Below are 19817 nucleotides of genomic sequence, written 5' to 3' on the forward strand. Positions count from 1 at the left end.
TAAAATTTATAAAAAAAAAATCACAGTCTATCCTGACTACCCTATTTAATACAGTCCTCCCCCTGCTCGCTCTGAACTCCTCATTCCTGTTTTTCTTTCCTTCCCCCATCCCCTGCCATAGCATTTTCACCTTTTAGCATTTCATGTAACTTACCTATTCAATACTGTTATTATTTGTTGCTCGTTTCCTCCCCCACTCCCACCCCCGCCTAGATTGTAAGTCCCATGAAAACAAGGACTTTGGTAAGTTTTCTCCACGTATGCATCTCCAGCACCTCGAACATTGCCCCACATATAGCAGGTAATTAATAGACTAGCTCTTGAAGGAATCATATGTGGCAGAGGGCCAAAAGCCCTGGAGGTGGAGTCAGAAGGTCTCTTGGGACTGCCGCTGAATTCCCGTGTGGCCTTGCACGTGTTCCCTCGCTCCTCTGGGCCTGTTTCCCCTCCCGGCGGCTCTGACCCTCTTGGTTTCGCAGCCGCTGGTCCAGCCGGCCGGGAGGCGTCGCGCCCCCGGTGGCCGCTGGGGGGCAGTCGAGCCCAAGCCCAGCCCCAGCCCCGCCCACTTCCCGGGCGGCACGCGCTGGGTGGGCCCACCGGCCAGCCGGTAAAGAAGCAGAGTCCTGCCGCGTAGGACTCAGTTGTCCGCGCCGCCTGCCCGCCGGCCTTCGGAGCCCGGCCATGTCCTGCTACATCTACCAGCTGCCCTCCTGGGTGCTGGACGACCTGTGCCGCAACATGGACGCGCTAAGCGAGTGGGACTGGATGCAGTTCGGTGAGTGGGCACCCCCCCAACCCCGCTAAACCCCCTCCCCGCCTGTTTACGCGGGTCCTGATTCTAGAGGCTCTCTGTGCTGCCATCCTGGACCCGGGCCTCGCTGTGTGCCCTCGGGCAGGCGCTGCCCCCTCTCTGTGGTCATTTGGAAGGTGTTAGGTGATCTCGGAGGATTTCTGCTGTTACTCAGTCTGTCGCTAATGACTGGCTCGACTTCGCTGTTACAGTAAAGCCGAAAATGATCGCTCTTAGCAGTGATTAGTGCTTACTGTGTGCCCGGCCCTGATGTAAGCACCTGACACCGATTATCTCATTTAATTCCCACGACGGCCTGTAAAGTGCCTATTTCTCTTACCCCATCTTACAGACGACGAAACGGCTTTAAAGGTAGAGTTACTTTGGGGGGCCAGGGTATGGCGTTGCTAAGTGGCGTACTGGGCTCTGAACCCCGGCGGCTGGCCCCGCCAGGACATCGTAACTCCTTGGTGTATTTTGTTTGTTTGTGCCTGGTGATTGGCTGAGGGCTTGGCATCCTGGGGGAGGCTGCGTGTGTGGTCCTCAGGCGCCTTCCAGGCTCCACCACATCCAGCTGGTGACTTTGGGCAAGTTGCTTAACCTCTCTGAGTCTCAGCTTCTTAATCTGTAAACTGGAGGTGGTTATGAGGAATGAAATTGTATAAAAAGCACTTGACACCTATGTGTCAGAGGTTCTTGTAAGTATTAAGGAAGTGTTAACAATTATTCTCAGGTTCATGTTTTAAGTCAATGTGACTGGTGCCACTTTATTTTTAAAGTAATATCTATATTTTCTTTAAAATTGAGATTATGATATATACCATTCATACAAAGGGAATATAATATTTATGTACAGTGGAAAGAATAATAATAAAATGAACATGTATGTTTTTATCCATCCAGTTTGAGGAAATAATATATATTTTAACCTAGTAGTTCTCAACCAGGGGCGACGTTGCCCCCTTAGGGAACATTTGCCGATGTCTGGAGACATTTTTGGTTGTCGTAACTTGGGGGATGTAGTGAGTAGAGGCCAGGGATGCTGCCAAACGTCCTGCAATGCACAGAACAGCCCCCTCCACAAAGAACTATCCAGCCTAAAGTGTCAGTAGTGCTGAGGTTCAGAAATCCTGTTTTAAACCAGTCACAAAAATAATACACTTATTGCAAAATACTGTGGGAAATTAAGAGTAGCTCAAACTCCACCACACAGGGATACCATTCTTTTTTTTTTTTTTTAATTTGGAGGGAGTATTTTTTTAAAAATTAATTAATTAATTAATTTATTTTTGGCTATGTTGGGTCTTTGTTGCTGCGCGCGGGCTTTCTCTAGTTGCGGCGAGCAGGGGCTACTCTTAGTTGCGGTGCGCGGGCTTCTCATTGCGGAGGCTTCTCTTGCTGCGGAGCATGGGCTGTAGGTGCGCAGGCTTCCGTAGTTGTGGGACGTGGGCTCAGTAGTTGTGGCTTGCGGGCTCTAGAGCGCAGGCTCAGTAGTGGTGGTGCATGGGCTTAGTTGCTCCGTGGCATGTGGGATCTTCCCGGGCCAGGGCTCGAACCTGTGTCCCTTGCATTGGTAGGCAGATTCTTAACCACTGTGCCACCAGGGAAGCCCAAGGATACCATTTTTTTTTTTTTTCCACATCTTTATTGGAGTATAAATGCTTTACAATGTTGTGTTAGTTTCTGCTGTACAAGAAAGTGAATCAGCTCTATGTGTATATATATCCCCATAAGGGATACCATTCTTACCATTTGGATGCCAATAGTAATAATAACAACAGCAGCCGCTAACGTGTATTGGCTTCTCACTATGTGCCAGCAGAGTGCTGGGTGTCTTATGCTTTCTAGTCTTTTTCACTAACCATATTTATTTATGTATATACGTTTTCCAAAAATCGTATCATTTTGTACATTCTACTAGCCTGCTTTTTTCACTTAAACTATATCACAATGATTTTTTCTTGTCAAGCAATATTCTTTAGCAACATGGATTTAGGCTTTTACTTTCAGTGTGTATTTTTATTAACTTCTTTTGTGGAAAAAAATAACAGATGTACTGGGTTAAATGGTGTAAATCACGCCCCTGGGACAGAGGGGAAAGTAAATATCTTTCCCCTCCCTGCTCCTCGGCCTCCCCACAGAGGCTGTCCCTGGTAACAAGTCAGGGCACCTCTGAGAATGTCTGTCACCATCTGATTTTCTAGACTGCACTGTGTCCCTTTGCTCAGATGATCTGTGATTTAACTACTTCGACTGTTTCCTGGGCAGTGGACAAACACTTTGTGTAAGAGACTCTCTCTAGTGTTTTCCATGTTGGCCTCAATTGTGAAGGCCACAACAACTTCTGTTTCTAGGATATTGTTGCTATTTTAGAAGGCACACCTATGGCTTTTTTTTTTTTTTACTAAAATTTAAAAAATTAAAGTATAGTTGATTTACAATGTTGTATTAATTTCTGCTGTACAGCAAAGTGATTCAGTTATACATATATATATATACACACACACACATTCTTTTTAAAAATTCTTTTCCATTATGGTTTATCACAGGATATTGAATATAGTTCCCTGTGCTATACAGTAGGACCTTGTTGTTTATCCATTCTGTCAATATATATATTAGTTTGAATCTGCTAATTCCAAACTCCCAATCCATCCCTCCCCCACACCCCCTCCCCCTTGGCAACCACTAGTCTGTTCTCTGTTTATGACTTTCTTTAAAAAACAGCTTGATTAAGGTATAATTCACCTACCATGCAATTCACCCATTTAAAGTGTACAATTCAGTGGCATCTAGTATATGCAGAGTTGTGCATCCGTCTCCAAATCAATCTTAGAACATTTTCATTACCCCAGAAAGAAGCCCTGTCCCCCTCAGCTGTCTCCCCCAGCACTCTCACACACATCGCCCATTTCCCCCCAGCTTTAGGCATTGCCTATTCTGGACATTTCATATAAATGGAATAAATCATACAATATGTAGTCCTTTGTGACTGACTTATTTAGCATGTTTCCAAGGTTCATCCATGTCATAGCGTGTATCAGTGCTTAATTTCTTTTTTTTTTAAGATTTATTTATTATTTATTTTATTTATTTTTTGGCCGCGTTGGGTCTTAGTTGTGGCACGTGGGATCTTTCGTTGCGGCACACGGGCTTCTCTCTAGCTGTGGTGTGTGGGGTTTTCTCTTCTCTAGTTGTGGCGCACAGGCTCCAAGGCACGTGGGCTCTGTAGTTTCGCGGCAAGCAGGCTCTCTAGTTGAGGCGCGCGAGCTCAGTAGTTGTGGTGCACCGGCTTAGTTGCCCCGAGGCATGTGGGAATCTTAGTTCCCTGACCAGGGGTCGAACCTGCGTCCCCTGCATTGCAAGGCAGATTCTTTCCCACTGGACCACCAGGAAAGTCCCAATTTCTTTTTATTTATTCCTGAATAACATTCCATCGTATGGATGTACTGCATTTTATTTATTCTTCTGACAGTTGATGGACATTTGGGTTCTTTCCACTTTTTGGCTATTATGGATAACGCTCCTGTGTACAATTTGTGTACGTCTTTGTGTGCCTTTATGTTTTCATTTCCCTTGGGTTGATACCTAGGAGGGGAATTACTGAGTCATAGGGTAACTCTATGTTTAACATTTTGAGGAAGTGTCAGACTGTTTTTGCAAATGCGAGTACCATTTTACATTCCCACCAGCAATGTGTGAGGGTCCTAATTTCTCCACGTCCCCTCCCCGCAACACTTGTCATCGTCTGTCGTTCTGAGTTTGTAGCCATCTGAGCAGGTGAGAAGTGGTTTCTTGCTGTGTTTATCTATTTATCTATTTATTTATTTAGGTTGCGTCGGGTCTTAGATGCAGGCACACAGGTTCTTCGTTGAGGCAAGCAGGATCTTTTCGTTGTGGCGTGCGGGCTCTTCGCTGTGGCACTCGGGCTTCTCTCTAGTTGTGGCATGCAGGTTTTCTCTCTCTAGTTGTGGCGCACAGGCTGCAGGGCGTGTGGGCTCTGTAGTTGTGGCACGCGGGCTTAGCTGCCCCGCGGCATGTGGGATCTTAGTTCCCTGACCAGGGATCAAACCTGTGTCCCCTGCATTGGAAGGCGGATTCTTTACCACTGGACCACCAAGGAAGTGCCTCTTGCTCTGGTTTTGCTTAGCATTTCTGTAATGACTAATGATGTTGGGCGTCTCTTCATGTGCATTTGTACATCCTCTGAGGAGAATACCTCTGACTCCTTAGGGCTTGGAGACACCAGAATTGCTCAGGGTCCTCAGGAGCTGCCCACTGTGATTTAGGTTATAATCCAAATCCCTCACCAGGCCTGCCCGGTCTGGCACAGTCTGAGCGCCAGTGACTTTTGACCTCCTCTCCTCCAACACCCTCTCATGCCCACCCTGCTCCAGCCAAACTGGCCTCCTTGGTCCAGACTCAGGGCCTTTGTACTTGCTGTTTCCTCTGTCTGGGACATTCTTCGCTCTGTCCTCCACATGCCTAGCTTTCTAGTCTCTGTTAGTTTCCTCTTGCTGCTGTAACAAATTACCACAAATTTGATAGTTTAAAAACAGCCATTATTGTGTTACAGTTCTGGAGGTCAGAAGTCCTAAAATCAAGGCGTTGGCAGGGCAGCTGTCCTTCTGGAGGCTCTAGGGGAGAATCCATTTCCTTGCCTTCACTGGCTTCTAGAGGCTGCCTGCATCCCTTGGCCTGTGGCCCCTCCTCCACTTTCAAAGACAACGGGGTAGCATCTTCAAATCTCTTTCTCTGACCTCTGCTTCTGTCATAATCTTCTCTGAATCGGATACTCCTGCCTTCCTCTGATAAGGACCCCTGGGCTCAGTCAGATAATCCAGGATAATCTCATCTCAAAATCTTTAACTTAATGCCCTCTGCAAAGTCCCTTTTGTCATGTAAGGTACCGTATTCACAGGTTTTGGGGTTTAGGACACTGACATCTTTGGGGGCCATAGTCTTTCATTTCTCAGTTCATATGTCACCTTGTTTGAGAGGCCGACCCTGTCCCCCTTTCCTCTTTATCTTATCAACGTGTTTTATTTTCTTCATTCCTCTTAACATGCTTTGACCTTGTTCCTTATTGGTTTATGTCTGTCTCTCCCTGTAGAATGTCGGCGCCATGAGGGCAGGGACATCACCCATCTAGTTTGCTCCTGTATTCCCAGTGTCTGGGGCAGTGCCCGGCCAGTGGGCAGACACTCAGTGCCACTTGAATGAATGATGGGCTGAAGGATGTGGGAACGGTGGGGACACGGGATGGCTTGGAGCCCATACTTGGCCAGCTCTCCGTGCTGGGTCACAGGTCACTGGGCTGGGAGCCAGCCGTGCCCCCCAGGTAGCAGCTCCTTGGCAAGTCACAGCACTCCATGGTTTTCTGTTCCGCACAGTAAGCGACTGTGACTGTCCTTCCAGTCCTAAAGAGTCTCGGTTTCTGCGAGTCTTTTTTTTTTTTTGAGGTTGAAAAATCCTACTGCATATTCCACAATTTATTCTTTTTTTTTAAAATGACATTCTAGTTTTTGACTATTACAGATAATGTGCATCATTTTAGAAGAGATCATCCCTTGGGGCTGATTGTGATACTGGGGAGTGGAGGTGGAAAAATCCATAAAGTGATTCAGAAAACCACACAGCCACAGATACGCACACTCTTTGGATTTGACAATTTTGGCAGATAATGTGGCTGCCTCCTGCTCATTCTCCTATGATTGTGGCTGCGTTCACTTTTGCCCTTGGGGGAAACCAGGCTGCTCACAGCTTCACTCACCCCAGGTGTATTCCGAGGGACCCTGGGGCAGGGCTTCCTCTGTTGGACGGCTCTCCATCTTGCTGTCTCATGCACGTGCCAGCCTTTGTGCACAGGCCCGCTTTGTCCCTGCCCAGCTATGTGCTTCGGGCGAGTGACTGCCTCTCTCTGAGCCTTTAGTTTCCTCATCTGTAAAATGAGGATGAGTTGCTGAGAGGCTTAAGGGACAAGACACTTTCCCCTTCCCTCAACCAGGAAAGAGTCTGGTTAGTCCGGACAAAGGGCATTTCACTCGAGGGTGAGGGCAGATCACTTCAGGAGGCCGTGCCGTCTCTGCTCCAGAGGGCTTTGAAGATGGGCAAGGTTGTCTACTGCGTCCTGCAGGATTCAGGAAGTCAGACCAGGAGGTCTGGGGATGGTCACCACGTAGTGTTAACCATTGGGGATAAAAGCAGGTTTTCATAGAGTGCAGATGGCTTAACAGCTGCAGTGAACATTTATATCACATACATATTATTCTATACATATAACTAATCTAATCCTCACAACAACCTCTGAGGCAGGTGCTGTTGTTTTCCTCATTTGCAAATGAGGAAACTGAGGCACGGCGAGAAGTGAAGGGCCTTCCCCAAGCACGTGGGAAGTAAGTAGCAGAGAGAAGATTTGAAACCAGGACTCAGAATCCAGAGTCTGGGCCCTGAACCCACCACTGTACCATCCTGCTGACATAAGCATGTATTTTTATATCTAATAGACAAGTCTGGAAGATTAGAAGCAAGAGTATAACCGGTGCTTTTCTTGGGGTCTTCCAAGTGGGATGATCACGGGGGCTTTGATTTTCTCCCGTTTTCCAAATGTTCCGTAACGACCAGGTATTACTGGTGTGTGTTGGGCAAAGAGCCATGAACTCAGCAGGGCGCTCGACAGTGACTCATCCCTGAGGTCTCTATCTTGTCTTGACCCTGTTTCAAGGGTGTTAAATGCTGACAGGTCAACACCATAAGAGATGCCACTTTCACGGAGCTACAACGTCCACATTGCAAGGCACCTCTGGGTTTAATTCTTCTTCCTCCTGCATTGCCTGTGAGGAAAGTGCAGCCCACGGACGTGAGGGCTGGGCTTGGCTTCTGCTGCCGCAATGGAGCCCCAGGGGCGGCCCTGGGCTTCTGTTCTTCCCATGACATCACGCTGCCTCGGAGAGTGGGAGGTGAGCCCACGAACAGAGCTCGTGTGCAGGGAGGGCTGGGGGGAAGGGGTTCCTTCCTCTTCCCTCTACGCTTTTCTCTCTGCTGCTGGAGGCAGCCCCTGACCCTGCTGACATCACTTCCCATGGACCAGGAATCTGGCCTGGGGTTTCCAGTGACTAAAGTTACAACTCAAGAACTTTCCATCCCTAACAGGGCACTTCTCCCAGAGGCTTTCTCTCTGTGGGAGGCTGTCACAACCTTCCCCATTCCTCCAGAGGGACAGGGACTGTACAATATGACCGCGTCCCTCCCTGGCTCTGAGGTCTTCCGTGGTGTCCTGGTGTCCGTGGCTCTTAGGGTCAGGTTCAAACTGTAGCCTGGCCTTTGAGCCCCTTCATTACGTAGGCGTGGTCTCTTGTCTTCCTCTTCCCCACTCAGTTCACTTATGTTTGTATTTTTCAAACAGAAAAGCTCCTTGGGCTTCTGGTTGACTCACCACTGTATCTCTAGAGCTTGTCACAGGCCTGGAGCTCAATAATATTTTGTTGAATGAATGTATGATGTGATGTTCACGTAGATATCTGCTCCACGATTTCTGAAATCCTGGGACTGAAGTCCGATTATTTTAGTCCTGGTTTAGGGGAATAAAAAATGCCTCCCTCACTTCAGGAAACTCAGCAGAATACTATGTGACCGTTCAAAAATTCCATGTATGAAGAGCTTGTACCAACTTGGAAGATGCTTATGGTATAATGTTAGTAAATAAGGCCTGGATGCACAGTCTTACTTACGGCCCGGCAGTAACTGCATCCAGAAGCACACCTGTGCGTGTGGTGGGGAGACTTTTGGAAAGGGAAAGTACCCTAGTGGGATGCTGTGTCATTTATTAGCTTTTTTCCCCTGCATTTTTCCAAGTTTTCTTTAATGAGCAGCCATTTTATAATAAAAAATGAAAAGAAGGAATGCATTAGTTTTAGTATTGCGGACAGTAGCCCCCTGCAAATTGTACAGTGCTTCAGAGTTGGCAAAGTGCTTTTAGATCCATAGCTCTCTTGCTCCTTCTAGCAGTTCTGTGAGGATGGTGGGCTGTGGATTCATTCATTCACTCATTCATTCATTCATTCAGTTCCCCCTGCCAGGGCTGGGACTTAGAGATGAGGAGAATGGGGTGCCCAAGGCAAAATGATAGGAGGCACCTACTCTCTGGCTGCTTCAGGTGCAGGACCAGCCCCGAGAATGAGCACCTCCTTAAAATTTGCCCCTTGGGTGCCTCCTCTGCCTCACTTTGGTCCTGGCCCTGCCCCCACTCTGTGCCAGGCACTTTTCTCTGTTCTGAGGATCTAACAGTGAACGGAACAGAGAAAACTCTCTGCCTACACGAGGCTTCTGTTTGGAAGGGAAGTTCTCTATTACAGTTGAGGAAACCGAGGCTCCCATCCCACTGGGGAAGTGACTTGCACGTAGCAAATAAGCAGCTAAACCTCAAGGCCCCTGGCCCTCTCGTCCACTGGTCTTTCTCCTAAGTCTTGTGTGGCAACCAAGTTGACATTTACCTTCAAGTGTGAGTGTGCTGGTCCCCGCGGGCACTGAATGACTTGGGCCGCCTGTGGACCCCAGCTCCTGGTGGAGTTTCAGGTAGGATGGGGCCAGGCGGCTTTGTGGTGGACAGAGCTGGGTGGGCCAGCATGGTGACCCTCTGGTGGAGGGGCTGCCCTTCTGGCTCTAAGCATCCCTTCTTGCTTGCCTTCCAGCCTCCTATGTGATCACAGACCTGACCCAGCTGCGGAAGATCAAGTCCATGGAGCGGGCGCAGGGCGTGAGCATCACGCGCGAGCTGCTGTGGTGGTGGAGCATGCGGCAGGCCACCGTCCAGCAGCTGCTGGACCTCCTGTGCCATCTAGAGCTCTACCGTGCCGCCCAGATCATCCTCAACTGTGAGTTACCAAGGCCCCCTCGCAGCCAGCGTGAGCTGTGCCCTCTCACCTTAAAACCTTTCTTGGGGTTTCCTTGGTGGTCCAGTGGTTAAGACTCCGCACTTCCACTGCAGGGGGCATGGGTTTGGTCCCTGGTCGGGGAACTAAGATCCCGCATGCTGCTCGGCACGGCCAAAATGTAAAAATAAATGAATAAATAAAATTAGAAAACCTTTCTTAATCTTAAAAAAATTTGAATGAAAGAGTTTACCATCCAAGTAAGAAATTAGTAATGGTGGTCACCCCTGGGGAGAGGAATCGGGTGGCCAGGGAACCAGGTGTTGGAGAGAGACTTTATTGTCAGTCTTTTTGCACCTTTAAAATTTTTGTCCTCTGTTCCAAAAATAAATAAATAGAAATTTAAAAATATCTATAACATAAAAATTCAAGAAAGTCTACAGTAAAAATTATTTACGTCCTCATCCTGTTTCCCAATTTGGCATCCCAAGAAGTAACCACTAGTCACAATTTCTTATCTACCTTCCTAGAGATTTTCTAGGCAAATGTATGTATGTGTCTACAACACTTTTTAATACAGACAGTAGAGAGAATACCGTGCACTTGGCGGTCCCCTTTATTTTCACCTAGCAGCCGATCTTGCAGATTGTTTCATATTGAGACATTCTTTCAACAGCCGCATTGTATTCCTTTGACAGATGTACCATGATTTATTGATAGGTGTTCAGGTTGCTTCCATCAGTTGCCTCTTGTGTACAGTGTTGGGATGTGCACCCCGTTTGCACACATGTGAATCTCGCGTGGGATGACTTTCCAATATTGGAATGGCTGGGCTGAAGGTTTGTGTATTTTAAGTTTTGATTGATATCAATACCAGTATTACCAAATTGTCCTCCTACAGGAGAATACAACCATGGTGGGAATGTATTTAGCAGGTAATAAATAATACCTCCCTACCTTGCAGGGTGTCTGTGAAATTGAAGAAATAGAACATGTCAAGGGCCTGGTGTTCAGCCAGTGCTCAGCAGAGGCAGGGGGATGAGGGGCTGATTATCTCCACCTGGGCCCCCCGCCATGTCCCCAAAGAGACCCCTTCAGTGTGGGACAGTGAGCCAGACTTCTCACAGGTACTCACTGAGCCCCTGGCCAGTGCCTGGTGCTGTCCGAGGTCCTGGAATACAGGTGGGCAAAGCGATAGGTCCTCTGCCCTCGTGGAGAGCATAGTCATGAGGAGACAGTCAGTAGACAGGAAAACAAGTAAAAATAATGAGATGGAGTGACAAGGTAGGGGAGCCTTCTAGAACACGATTGTCATGGAAGGCCAGTCTGAGGAGGAATGGAAAGAAGACAGCCACGTGAAGAGCTGGAGTAAGAAAGCCCAGCGGAGAGGGGACAAAGGCCCTTGTGCAAAGGCCTGGGGTGTTGCAGGAACTAGCATAGAGCTGGTGTAGGAGGTAGAGAGCAGGGCATTCAGAGCCCCAGAGGCCTGTGGAAGACACTGTGGGCCCTGGAGCTGTCCTGGCTGGGGTTCCTGAGCTGGGAATAACCTGGCTGAACCAACAGACCTCAGTTCGGCACCTGCCTGCCTAAATCAGGGAGGGCTTCCAGGAGGAGGAGTGGGGGCTTAGAGACCTCCACCCTCAGAGATAAATCAGGAGACACCAGGGTGGCCTTACAGGTGGAGACCTGCTCAGACCCATGCCACATCGGTTGGTTGGTGCGACCAATGCCTATCCTGTGTAGCTGCTTGCAGACCCCTCTCTGGCTTGTCTGCATCCCCAGAACCTGGCACGTGGTAGCACTGATTATTGAGTAGATGTGCCTTCACATACTTTTCATGTTTTGAGAGAATTAGTGATAAACTCTTTTTTTTTTAAATTTATTTTTAATTTATTTTATTTTTGGCTGCGTTGGGTCTTCGTTGCTGCGTGCAGGCTTCCTCTGGTTGTGGTGAGCGGGGGCTACTCTTCGTTGTGGTACGCGGGCTTCTCGTTGCGGTGGCTTCTCTTGTTGCGGAGCACGGGCTCTAGGCGCGTGGGCCTCAGTAGTTGTGGCTTGTGGGCTCAGTGGTTGTGGCGCGCGGGTTCTAGAGCGCAGGCTCAGTAGTTGTGGCGCACGGGCTTAGTTGCTCCGCGGCATGTGGGATCTTCCCGGACCAGGGCTCGAACCCGTGTCCCCTGCATTGGCAGGTGGATTCTTAACCACTGCGCCACCAGGGAAGTCCAGTGATAAACTCTTAATGGGTTCAAAAAGAGGTGAGGAAATTCATGCGCACCCAAGGATGCCAGAGAGAGAGAGAGAGAGAGGGAGAGAGGGAGAGAGGGAGAGAGGTAGGTGTGGAGAGGGGGGGCTGCAGAGGGGGAGCGGGAAAGCCCCTGGGTCCGGTACAGTCAGAATGGAGGGACCAGGCCTCCTGCTCAGGCCACTTTGGGGAGGGGGACGCCGGTTTTGTCTCTGCAGGGCACTGGGATGCTGCAGGGGTGTTCCGAGGCCTGTGGGCGGAGACGTACTGGGGATTGAGACACAGGCCTCTCACTGGACACACCAACTTGCCACTGACGTCAGAACCTGGCTGTTGACTAACCTCGAACATATTCTTAACGATTTGAGGTCAGCGCACAACATAGTGCCAGATTCAAAGAAACACACTCATTGCAGCGTGACACTCTGTTTGAAGCTGACACTGACTGGGCACTTTTGCGGCACCAGGCGCTGAGCGTGGCTCCTCCCAGCAGCCCCTCGATGTGGGCGATCTAAGGAGCCCCTTCTCCCCCCGAGGACACGGAGGTCAGGAACGGCTCAGAGCCTCCCCCAAGGGCACAGGTCTGGTCACACCCAGGCGCGTTTGGATCAGAGCCCTCATTCTTAGCTTCTCTCACGGGAACTTCACTGCACTCGGTGTTTGGGCTTCCAGGAAACAGTGATATTTGTCTGTCATCCTTTCTTCTTACTTCTTACAACTTTACTCAGTTCCCTGTTTTCCGGTTCCAACCTCCTCTGACCTCTCAGGGCTGTGAGAGTCCACCGGTGTTCCCCAATCCTCTTTTCTCTGCTGCTTAGCCTTCCTGATTAAAATTGCCTGAGGAAGAGAGGTTCAAGCCTGTCTCCCCATCCACTTTTGTTTTGGGAGTTCGGTTGTGTTGTCACTATTGCCTTCAATCCTCAGGCAAGTCACTTCCCCTTTCTGTATCTTGGGTTTTTTTGTTTGTTTGTTTGTTTGTTTTTCATTAGGGAGAAAAAGTGCCATAAATCTTGGTCACTTTTTGGAAGTGAGTATGGAGGGCATGTGTGAAGCATATTAAGTTTCTGTTATTCCAACCGGTCAGTTTTCCCTTCCCTAATTGTAACATTAGTTAAACCTTATTATTTTGCATTTACTTGCTGAAGATTGTTTATGAACTTGCTCAGTTGCCCCCAGCAGTTTGAGAACCTGACTTCTGCCCACCACTTCTTAGAGAGCTTTAAGAATAAGTTTGAATAAAACAGAGCTTGAAAACCAGATACCAAAAGTCCCAGAGACAAAGTGTTGTCCTCAGAGACTTATGACTCCAGGGAATATATTTGCATTTAGCAGAGGCCTTCCGTAGGTTGTACGTGAACCGAAAGGTGGAGTGTGGGGTTCCCTGGGGGCCACATGTGTGTCCAGTCTCTCGAAATCGTGTCCTGTGGGGCTGCTAGCCCCATTGTGTAGAGAGCTGGGTGTGTGGGTCTCTGTTCCTTGGTATCTTCTCAGCCTTAATTGCCAAGATCATTATTGTTCAATTGTCAAACATTAAATGTTATAAGAATTAGAATAAATTAGTGCAGAAGGCTTACCATTCCTTCTTCTGGCAAATCTGCTTGCCAGTGTCAACCATCTTACTCTTTTAGCTGTTTCTTGGTGGCTTCTTGTATTATCATCCCAGGTTCATTGCTGTTACTAAGGGTAGGCTGTAGTGACTTAAATGAGACAGACGTTTATTTCTCTCTCCTGTGACAGTCCAAGCTGCCCAGGGCTCATAGGGCAGCTGCCCAGTGTCAAGGACCAGTTTCTTTCGTTTTCATTGCTCTGCTGTCTGGGACAGCTGGCTGCCAGCTCATACCTGAGATGGCTACTCTGTGCCTCCACACGTGCCTTCCAGCCTACAAGAAGGGCACGGCCCCCTGGAAGCTGCAACATAACCTCCCTTCCCAGGCCGTTGGCCAGGACTGGTCACATGAGCACGCCTAGTTGCAGGGGAGGCTGGGAAATGGAATCTGTAGCTGGGAGCCTGTGTGCACCGCTAAAGCGTCTGTTACTCTAGAAGAGGAGGGGATACGTGCTGGAGGGACCGCTGTCTTCCTGCAGCCCTCTGCTTTGGGCCACCCAGATATCCATGTGCACCCTCGGAGTGTCCTCTGGCACGGGGAGCGAGTCCTCTGTCTGGTGCATCTGGCAGCCCCTGTTCTTCTCCGTTGACCAGTGATCCTCACAGCGTGTTCCCTATGGCAGCCCCTGTTCTTCTCCGTTGACCAGTGATCCTCACAGCGTGTTCCCTATGGCAGCCCCTGTTCTTCTCCGTTGACCAGTGACCCTCACAGCGTGTTCCCCAGATGTCTAAGCATCAGCATCCCCTGGGAACTTGTTAGAAACGCAGGTTCTCAGGCCTTACCTCAGCTGCCGATTCAGAAACTCCGGGGGTGGGGTCCTGAGTCTCCCTCCAGGGTATTCAGGTGCAGATAAAAGTTTAAGAACCGCTGATCCAGCACCTGGTTCTCTGACTTCTGGCTCTGTCTTGGGGGGTTGGGTAGGCGTTGGGGGAGCATGCCCGTGGCCTCAGCGGAAGTGGGAACTGGAGAGGCTGCCCTTACGGGTGGGCTGCACGGCTTTCACAGCCCACTTCCTGCTGGGGGAGGGGTTTGGGCGCCTGGGAGGAGCTGCGGCGTCAAATAATGGCCGGCTTTTGTCACACCAGGACTGTGGCTTCTTTGGCCGCACAGGTCTCTCAGAATGCTAGAAGCATATGGTCTCTTGGCTTCTCATCAGTTCTCTGTGTGATAACCACAGCTGATGATCTAGCCTAGGTAGCTTAGTTCTTATCCCTGAAAGGTTTTTTCTTTCACTTGGTGGCCTGTGTGCTCGGCCTGCCCCCCTCTCCTCCTAATTGAAGGTGCATGCCTGGAGCCTCCCTCGAGGCCACCTGAAACAATAGCTTGGATGGGACGGAAGCACTCTTATTTTGACTCTTGTTTCTGGGCTCTGTGTCTGGCAGAGAGCCCCTCCTGAAGTTCATCAGTGGACTGAGAAAGGTGGAGTGGGGATTAGAAAGGTTGGGGCCATGGTATCACCTCCTGCTGTGGCTGACCCTTCAGGGCCCCTGACAAGGGGGTTCTTGGTCAACTTGGATTGTCCACTACAGGCCGAGAGTCTTCCTTTTCATCTCTGCTTGAACATGGTCTGGCTCCAGTGGAGTTCTTCTCCCTTTGTTGGAGGTCCCTAAAAGAGAAGCAACATACACCAACATTCAGAACATTTTCAACTTCTCCCCTTAGAGTTACGGGTGCTCTTAGCACATGGACTGCCTTCCGAGGGTCACAGGTGACGGTTTTGCTTTGGTATAAGAACGGTAATCAGCTTTCCAGTCTGCAATATCTGGGTCCTTGCCACCTGGAGCATTATTATATTGATTTGGCTCCGGTAAGAAAGGCCAAAACAACAATAGGTTAAACTAAAAGAGGGTTTCTTTCCACTAGTAGTGTGTGTGTCGGCAACCTAAAGCTGATAGGGTGGACCCACAGTGTCAGGGATTCAAGCTTTTTTTCTACCTTATTCTGCTGCCCGGCGCATGTGGCTTCCATCTTGTGGTTTGAGATACTCGCTCCTGCTGTTCCTCTCTTTTCCACATTCCGGGCGGCAGGAATGGGAGGGGATTTTCTTTCCATCTAAGGGTACAATCTGGAAGATGCGCTTTATCACTTCACTAAGTTCTATTAGCTAGAACCTAGTCACATGACCACAATTAGCTGCAAAGGGAGTCTGGCAGTAGCTAAAAAATGTGGTTTTTAGCAGCCATATGTCTAGCTAAAACTTCTAGAATGTAGGAAGACAAGGGGAATGGCTATTCTCTACCACATTTGTACCATCGCTAAATAATGTGCTTCTCCTTTTCTTTTCATATATATCAATTTATATGTTATCCATTAACTTCCTAGACGAGGATTTGGCTCTACATACCTCCTCTCCCTCTTCAGCTCCTCTATGGGTCTGTAGGTCGTTTTTCTAACTTTTAATTATTTTTCCATTAGCCCTAGGCAGTGCCTCTTGATGCTTCACTTTGTAAGGTGAAGCTTCGTTTACTTGCCCTTTCTTACCCTCCCCTGTCCACTTTCACCTCCCGACTTCTGGCAAAGACCAGTCATAAAGTGGTCTTCCTTGGATGTCTTCACATCTCCAGGCTCTTCTGAGCCCACAGGGAAGAGCTGGGTCTTGGATGAAGCCCCAGTCTCTGGGTCAGGACAGGAAGAGGAATGCTGCCTTTGTGTCCTGATTGAAAAATGTTTTTTTGTGATGGGGAAAGTACTGTGTGCATAGGACGTCCGCAGGGCGAGTCATGGTGCAGAGTAGCATTTCCCAAATCACATGCCCCAGACATGTGCTCCAGCAAGTTACCCCATGCAACTAAAGGGTTCATGAATAACTAACCTTGGGAAATCTGTATGCTTTATCAGTGCCCCCTACCTTTGGAGAGTCACAATGCACACCCAACGTTTTAAGGCTCTGATAAGTTCTAGAGCAAAGAAATCTATTTAGGTCAGTGTTTTCCATTTACATTTGACCACAGAGCCCCCTTTTCATTTGATACTTATTAATATTCCCATGGAACCAATACACTGTGGGAATCACTGCTCTGGTAAAACGGTGGCCATGGTGCAATTGCTGGGCATCCCAGGGGAGCCTCATTATAGAGAGTCTGGGGGATCAGGGGCAGCATTTGCATGGCCAGGTCAGCATTCAGCGTCAGGAGAGTCTGACCCTGGGGCCTAGGGCCAACCATCCCCCTGGGGCTTCAAACGTGAGAGTCCTACTCCTGAGGGGGACGTTTCCCGACCACCAGGCTTAGTTAGGGAGAGAGCTGTGAGCCAGGCCCCAGGGTCTCAGGGGCTGGAATCAAGGCAGAGGCCGAGGTATCAGAGCTGTGGCTTCCAGCCAGAGGCAGGTCGGCTGTCATCACGGCTGAGCTCCTGAGCTGATTAAACGCCACTGAGGCAGGCAGGGGACCTGAGCCTGCCGATGGCGGGGGTCCGATGGCTCTAACTCTGAGCATGGAGGCTCGAAACCAGGTGTGCCTGATTCGTGTGGTGACACTCTCCCTCGTTCCTCCCCATAGAGAGTTAGATACACGAAATCTGGACAAGAGAGTCAGTAGTGAACTGAGACATATTATCAAGTGCCTGCTGTGTGCTAGGTGCCGGGGACACAGCAGTGGAAATACAGACAAATACAGACAAATACAGACAAAGACCTCAAGGAGCTTACAGTTTAGTGTGGGAGACGGGTATGAACAGGATGATGGCACAGAGACATGTACCCAACCACAGCAGGAGTGCTCAAAGAAGTGTAGGTCAGGTGGGTAGGTAGGTAGGAGGGTGGGAGAGGGGAAGGTTTGATCTCACCTGGGGAAGCTTCCCCAAGGAACTGAAACTTGAGCCTCCATTCAAAGGACTGGCGGGCCGACCACACAGGCATATCCAGGCAGAGGGAACAGCACGTGCAAAGGCCCGGTGGTGGGAAGGAGCAGTGCGTGGGTGTGGTCAGGTCTACTTTCATCAGGAGTGTAGGGAAGGTTTTCGAGGGCTTCTACCTGGGAGTAACCCCGTTGCTCTGGCCACAGTGGGGAACAGGGGCCTGTGAAGTTCCAGGTGTCAACTGAGTAGGAAAGCAAGAAGCTTCTGGAACCTGAAGGGACTCCAAGGGAGGCGACCAAGGTTTCATCTTCCCATCTGCTGCTACCATCTTCCTGGGAGTTTCTTTCAAGTTTCCCAATTTTCACGCAGTCTCTTCTTGGTTGTGCAGCTTTCACAGTTTCTAACTTTTGGTTTGGCAGCTCAGCCAAAGTCATTTCCTTCCTGGAGCTGGGCTTTCACTGCATGGGGAATTTCTATCTGTTGCCTAAAGTGAAATGGAAGAGAACACACCCTTTCTCTCCCAAAGAGGCTGAGCTGTTGCAAGGGCCAGACAGGGCTTGTGTGTGTTCTCCTGGAAGTTTTCCCAACATCCGCCCCTTTCCTACCACTAGGGAACAAAAAAGCTTGGGAAGGACTCAGACCCTGGGGCCCCTGGAGACTTGCCCCTGGGCGTGGCACTGCACAGGGCCAAGACCCGCCCCCCCCCCCCAAAGTCCTGGCCAGGAGTCACTGTTATCTGAATGCTAGTCATAACTTGTATTTAGCACCTAATATGTGCCAGGCAAGCATCTTATCTCACAAATCTCGCTATTCCCATTATACAGATGAGGAAACTGAGGTGCAGGGATTAAGTAACTTGCCCAAAGCCACACAGCAAGTAAGCAATGGGCTGGAAAGGGATGCAGGTCTGCGTGACCTTAACCCCTGCTGGGGGAGGTCACTAGATGGCATCAAGTCTCTGAAAAATAGGCATAGACATTGCCCTGTCTGCTTTTCTCATAAATGGGGGCGCTTCAGAACATAAGCGATGCGAGGCTCTTCTAACATCCTTGCTGTGTGGCTCAGGATGGTCTTCTGACTGTCCTTCTGTGCATTAGTTATTCCACTGGAAAAGAGCGAGGCTTTAATCACTGTGGGTTTCTTGGGAGTAAATGTGAGCATGGACAGAGGGGCTTGTGTGTGGTACCTCTAAACCAACCCCCAGTTTTTCAGAGAGGACGGGTGGGAGCTGGAGGGAGAGGAGCTGCGGTTTACTGAGCTCCCGCTCTGTGCAATGCGGTCGTAAGCAGCTCCTCTGGGTTACGAGCTTTGCACACATGTCGAGGTTACCCATTAATCTGGATGGGCTACGTTATGTTGCGGTCACAGATAAACCCAGAAATCTCAATTGTTCAACACAGCAAAGAATCAATTTCTCCGAGTCCAGTGCTGGCTCCTGCCTTCTTGCACTCGGCAGGCCATTGGGAATGCACGGCTTCCAGGGTCACTGTGGAGGGGAAGAGACAGATGGACGAGGCTCGCCAGCTCTTAATTGCTTTGTCCAGGAAGTGACAGTAGCATTTCCACTTAAAACCCATTGGCCAGAACCAGTCACGTGGCCCCAGCCTAACTGCAAGGGAGGCTGGGGTCTGAGAGGGAGCAAATGACTATTCGGTAAGCCGTGTCTCAGCTACTGGGTACCTCAGTTCAAAGGGGTTTATTTTAAGGTTCTACCTAACCATGGCCTACGAGATCTCACGTGGACTAACCCTTGCCCAGTTCTCTCACCTCATCTTGGCTACTTTCCCCCGCATTCATTCAACTCAGCCACTAGGGTCATCCTTCATTTGAGGAGATGCACCAAACTGTTTTCTTCCTCAGGATTTTTGCATATGCTATTCCTTCTCCTTAGAATGCTGGTCCCTCCCCAGCTCCCTTGCATTCTTCCCATGGCTCATCCCTCTCATCTTTTGGGTCTCTGCTTAAATGGCACCTGCGCACAGAAGTCTGCCCTGGGCATCCCATGTAAGTAAGTGTCAGGTACACCCCTCCCTTCCTCCGGTTTGTTGTCAGCATAGAACTCCTCCCAGTTTAAAATTAGGTGTCTTTTAACTGTCATGTGAGTTTTGATAACAGTCAGAGCCCCCAGTCCCCAACATAGTGAATAAATGAATAAGGATGGATGAGTCATTTTAGCAGCCGGTGAGCAGGTCCCATGGAGGAGCTGAGATAGGGCGATTAGGTCTTAAGACAGGTCATGCCCTCTTATTTGCCTGACTTCCCGTCTCGCTTGAGTTGGGAGTTTTGAGTGGTTTGTGTATGTGGACTTTGGATGCCCAGGAAGGTTGAGCCCCAGGGATTGGGAGGGAAAGGAAAAGGAAAAGAGAGGGTCCAGAAAGCTCTTTTTGTCTTGATATGGCCAGCTGGCACCTAGGTTCTTTAGTTAGGGATGAATCACTTTCATTTGCTCTAGAAGGTATCTGTTTCAGCCACATGAGTCAGAATAAATGCAAAGAATAAAAACAGATATATAA

The 19817-nt window shown here is 49.3% G+C and overlaps 1 protein-coding gene across 1 annotated transcript in view; it reads left to right on the top strand.

Moving 5' to 3' along the window:
- The first annotated feature begins 601 nt into the window (after positions 1-601).
- Positions 602-19817, top strand: part of IRAK2 (interleukin 1 receptor associated kinase 2) — a 58228-nt gene continuing 39012 nt past the window's right edge. Inside the window, exons 1-2 of the mRNA XM_059940367.1 lie at positions 602-775; positions 9481-9663. Coding sequence (XP_059796350.1) covers positions 682-775; positions 9481-9663 — 277 coding nt within the window. The 5' untranslated portion in view covers positions 602-681. The remainder of the gene's footprint in view (positions 776-9480; positions 9664-19817) is intronic.

Source organism: Balaenoptera ricei, chromosome 11, assembly GCF_028023285.1.
Source record: "Balaenoptera ricei isolate mBalRic1 chromosome 11, mBalRic1.hap2, whole genome shotgun sequence".
NCBI classification, from domain to species: Eukaryota; Metazoa; Chordata; class Mammalia; order Artiodactyla; family Balaenopteridae; genus Balaenoptera; species Balaenoptera ricei.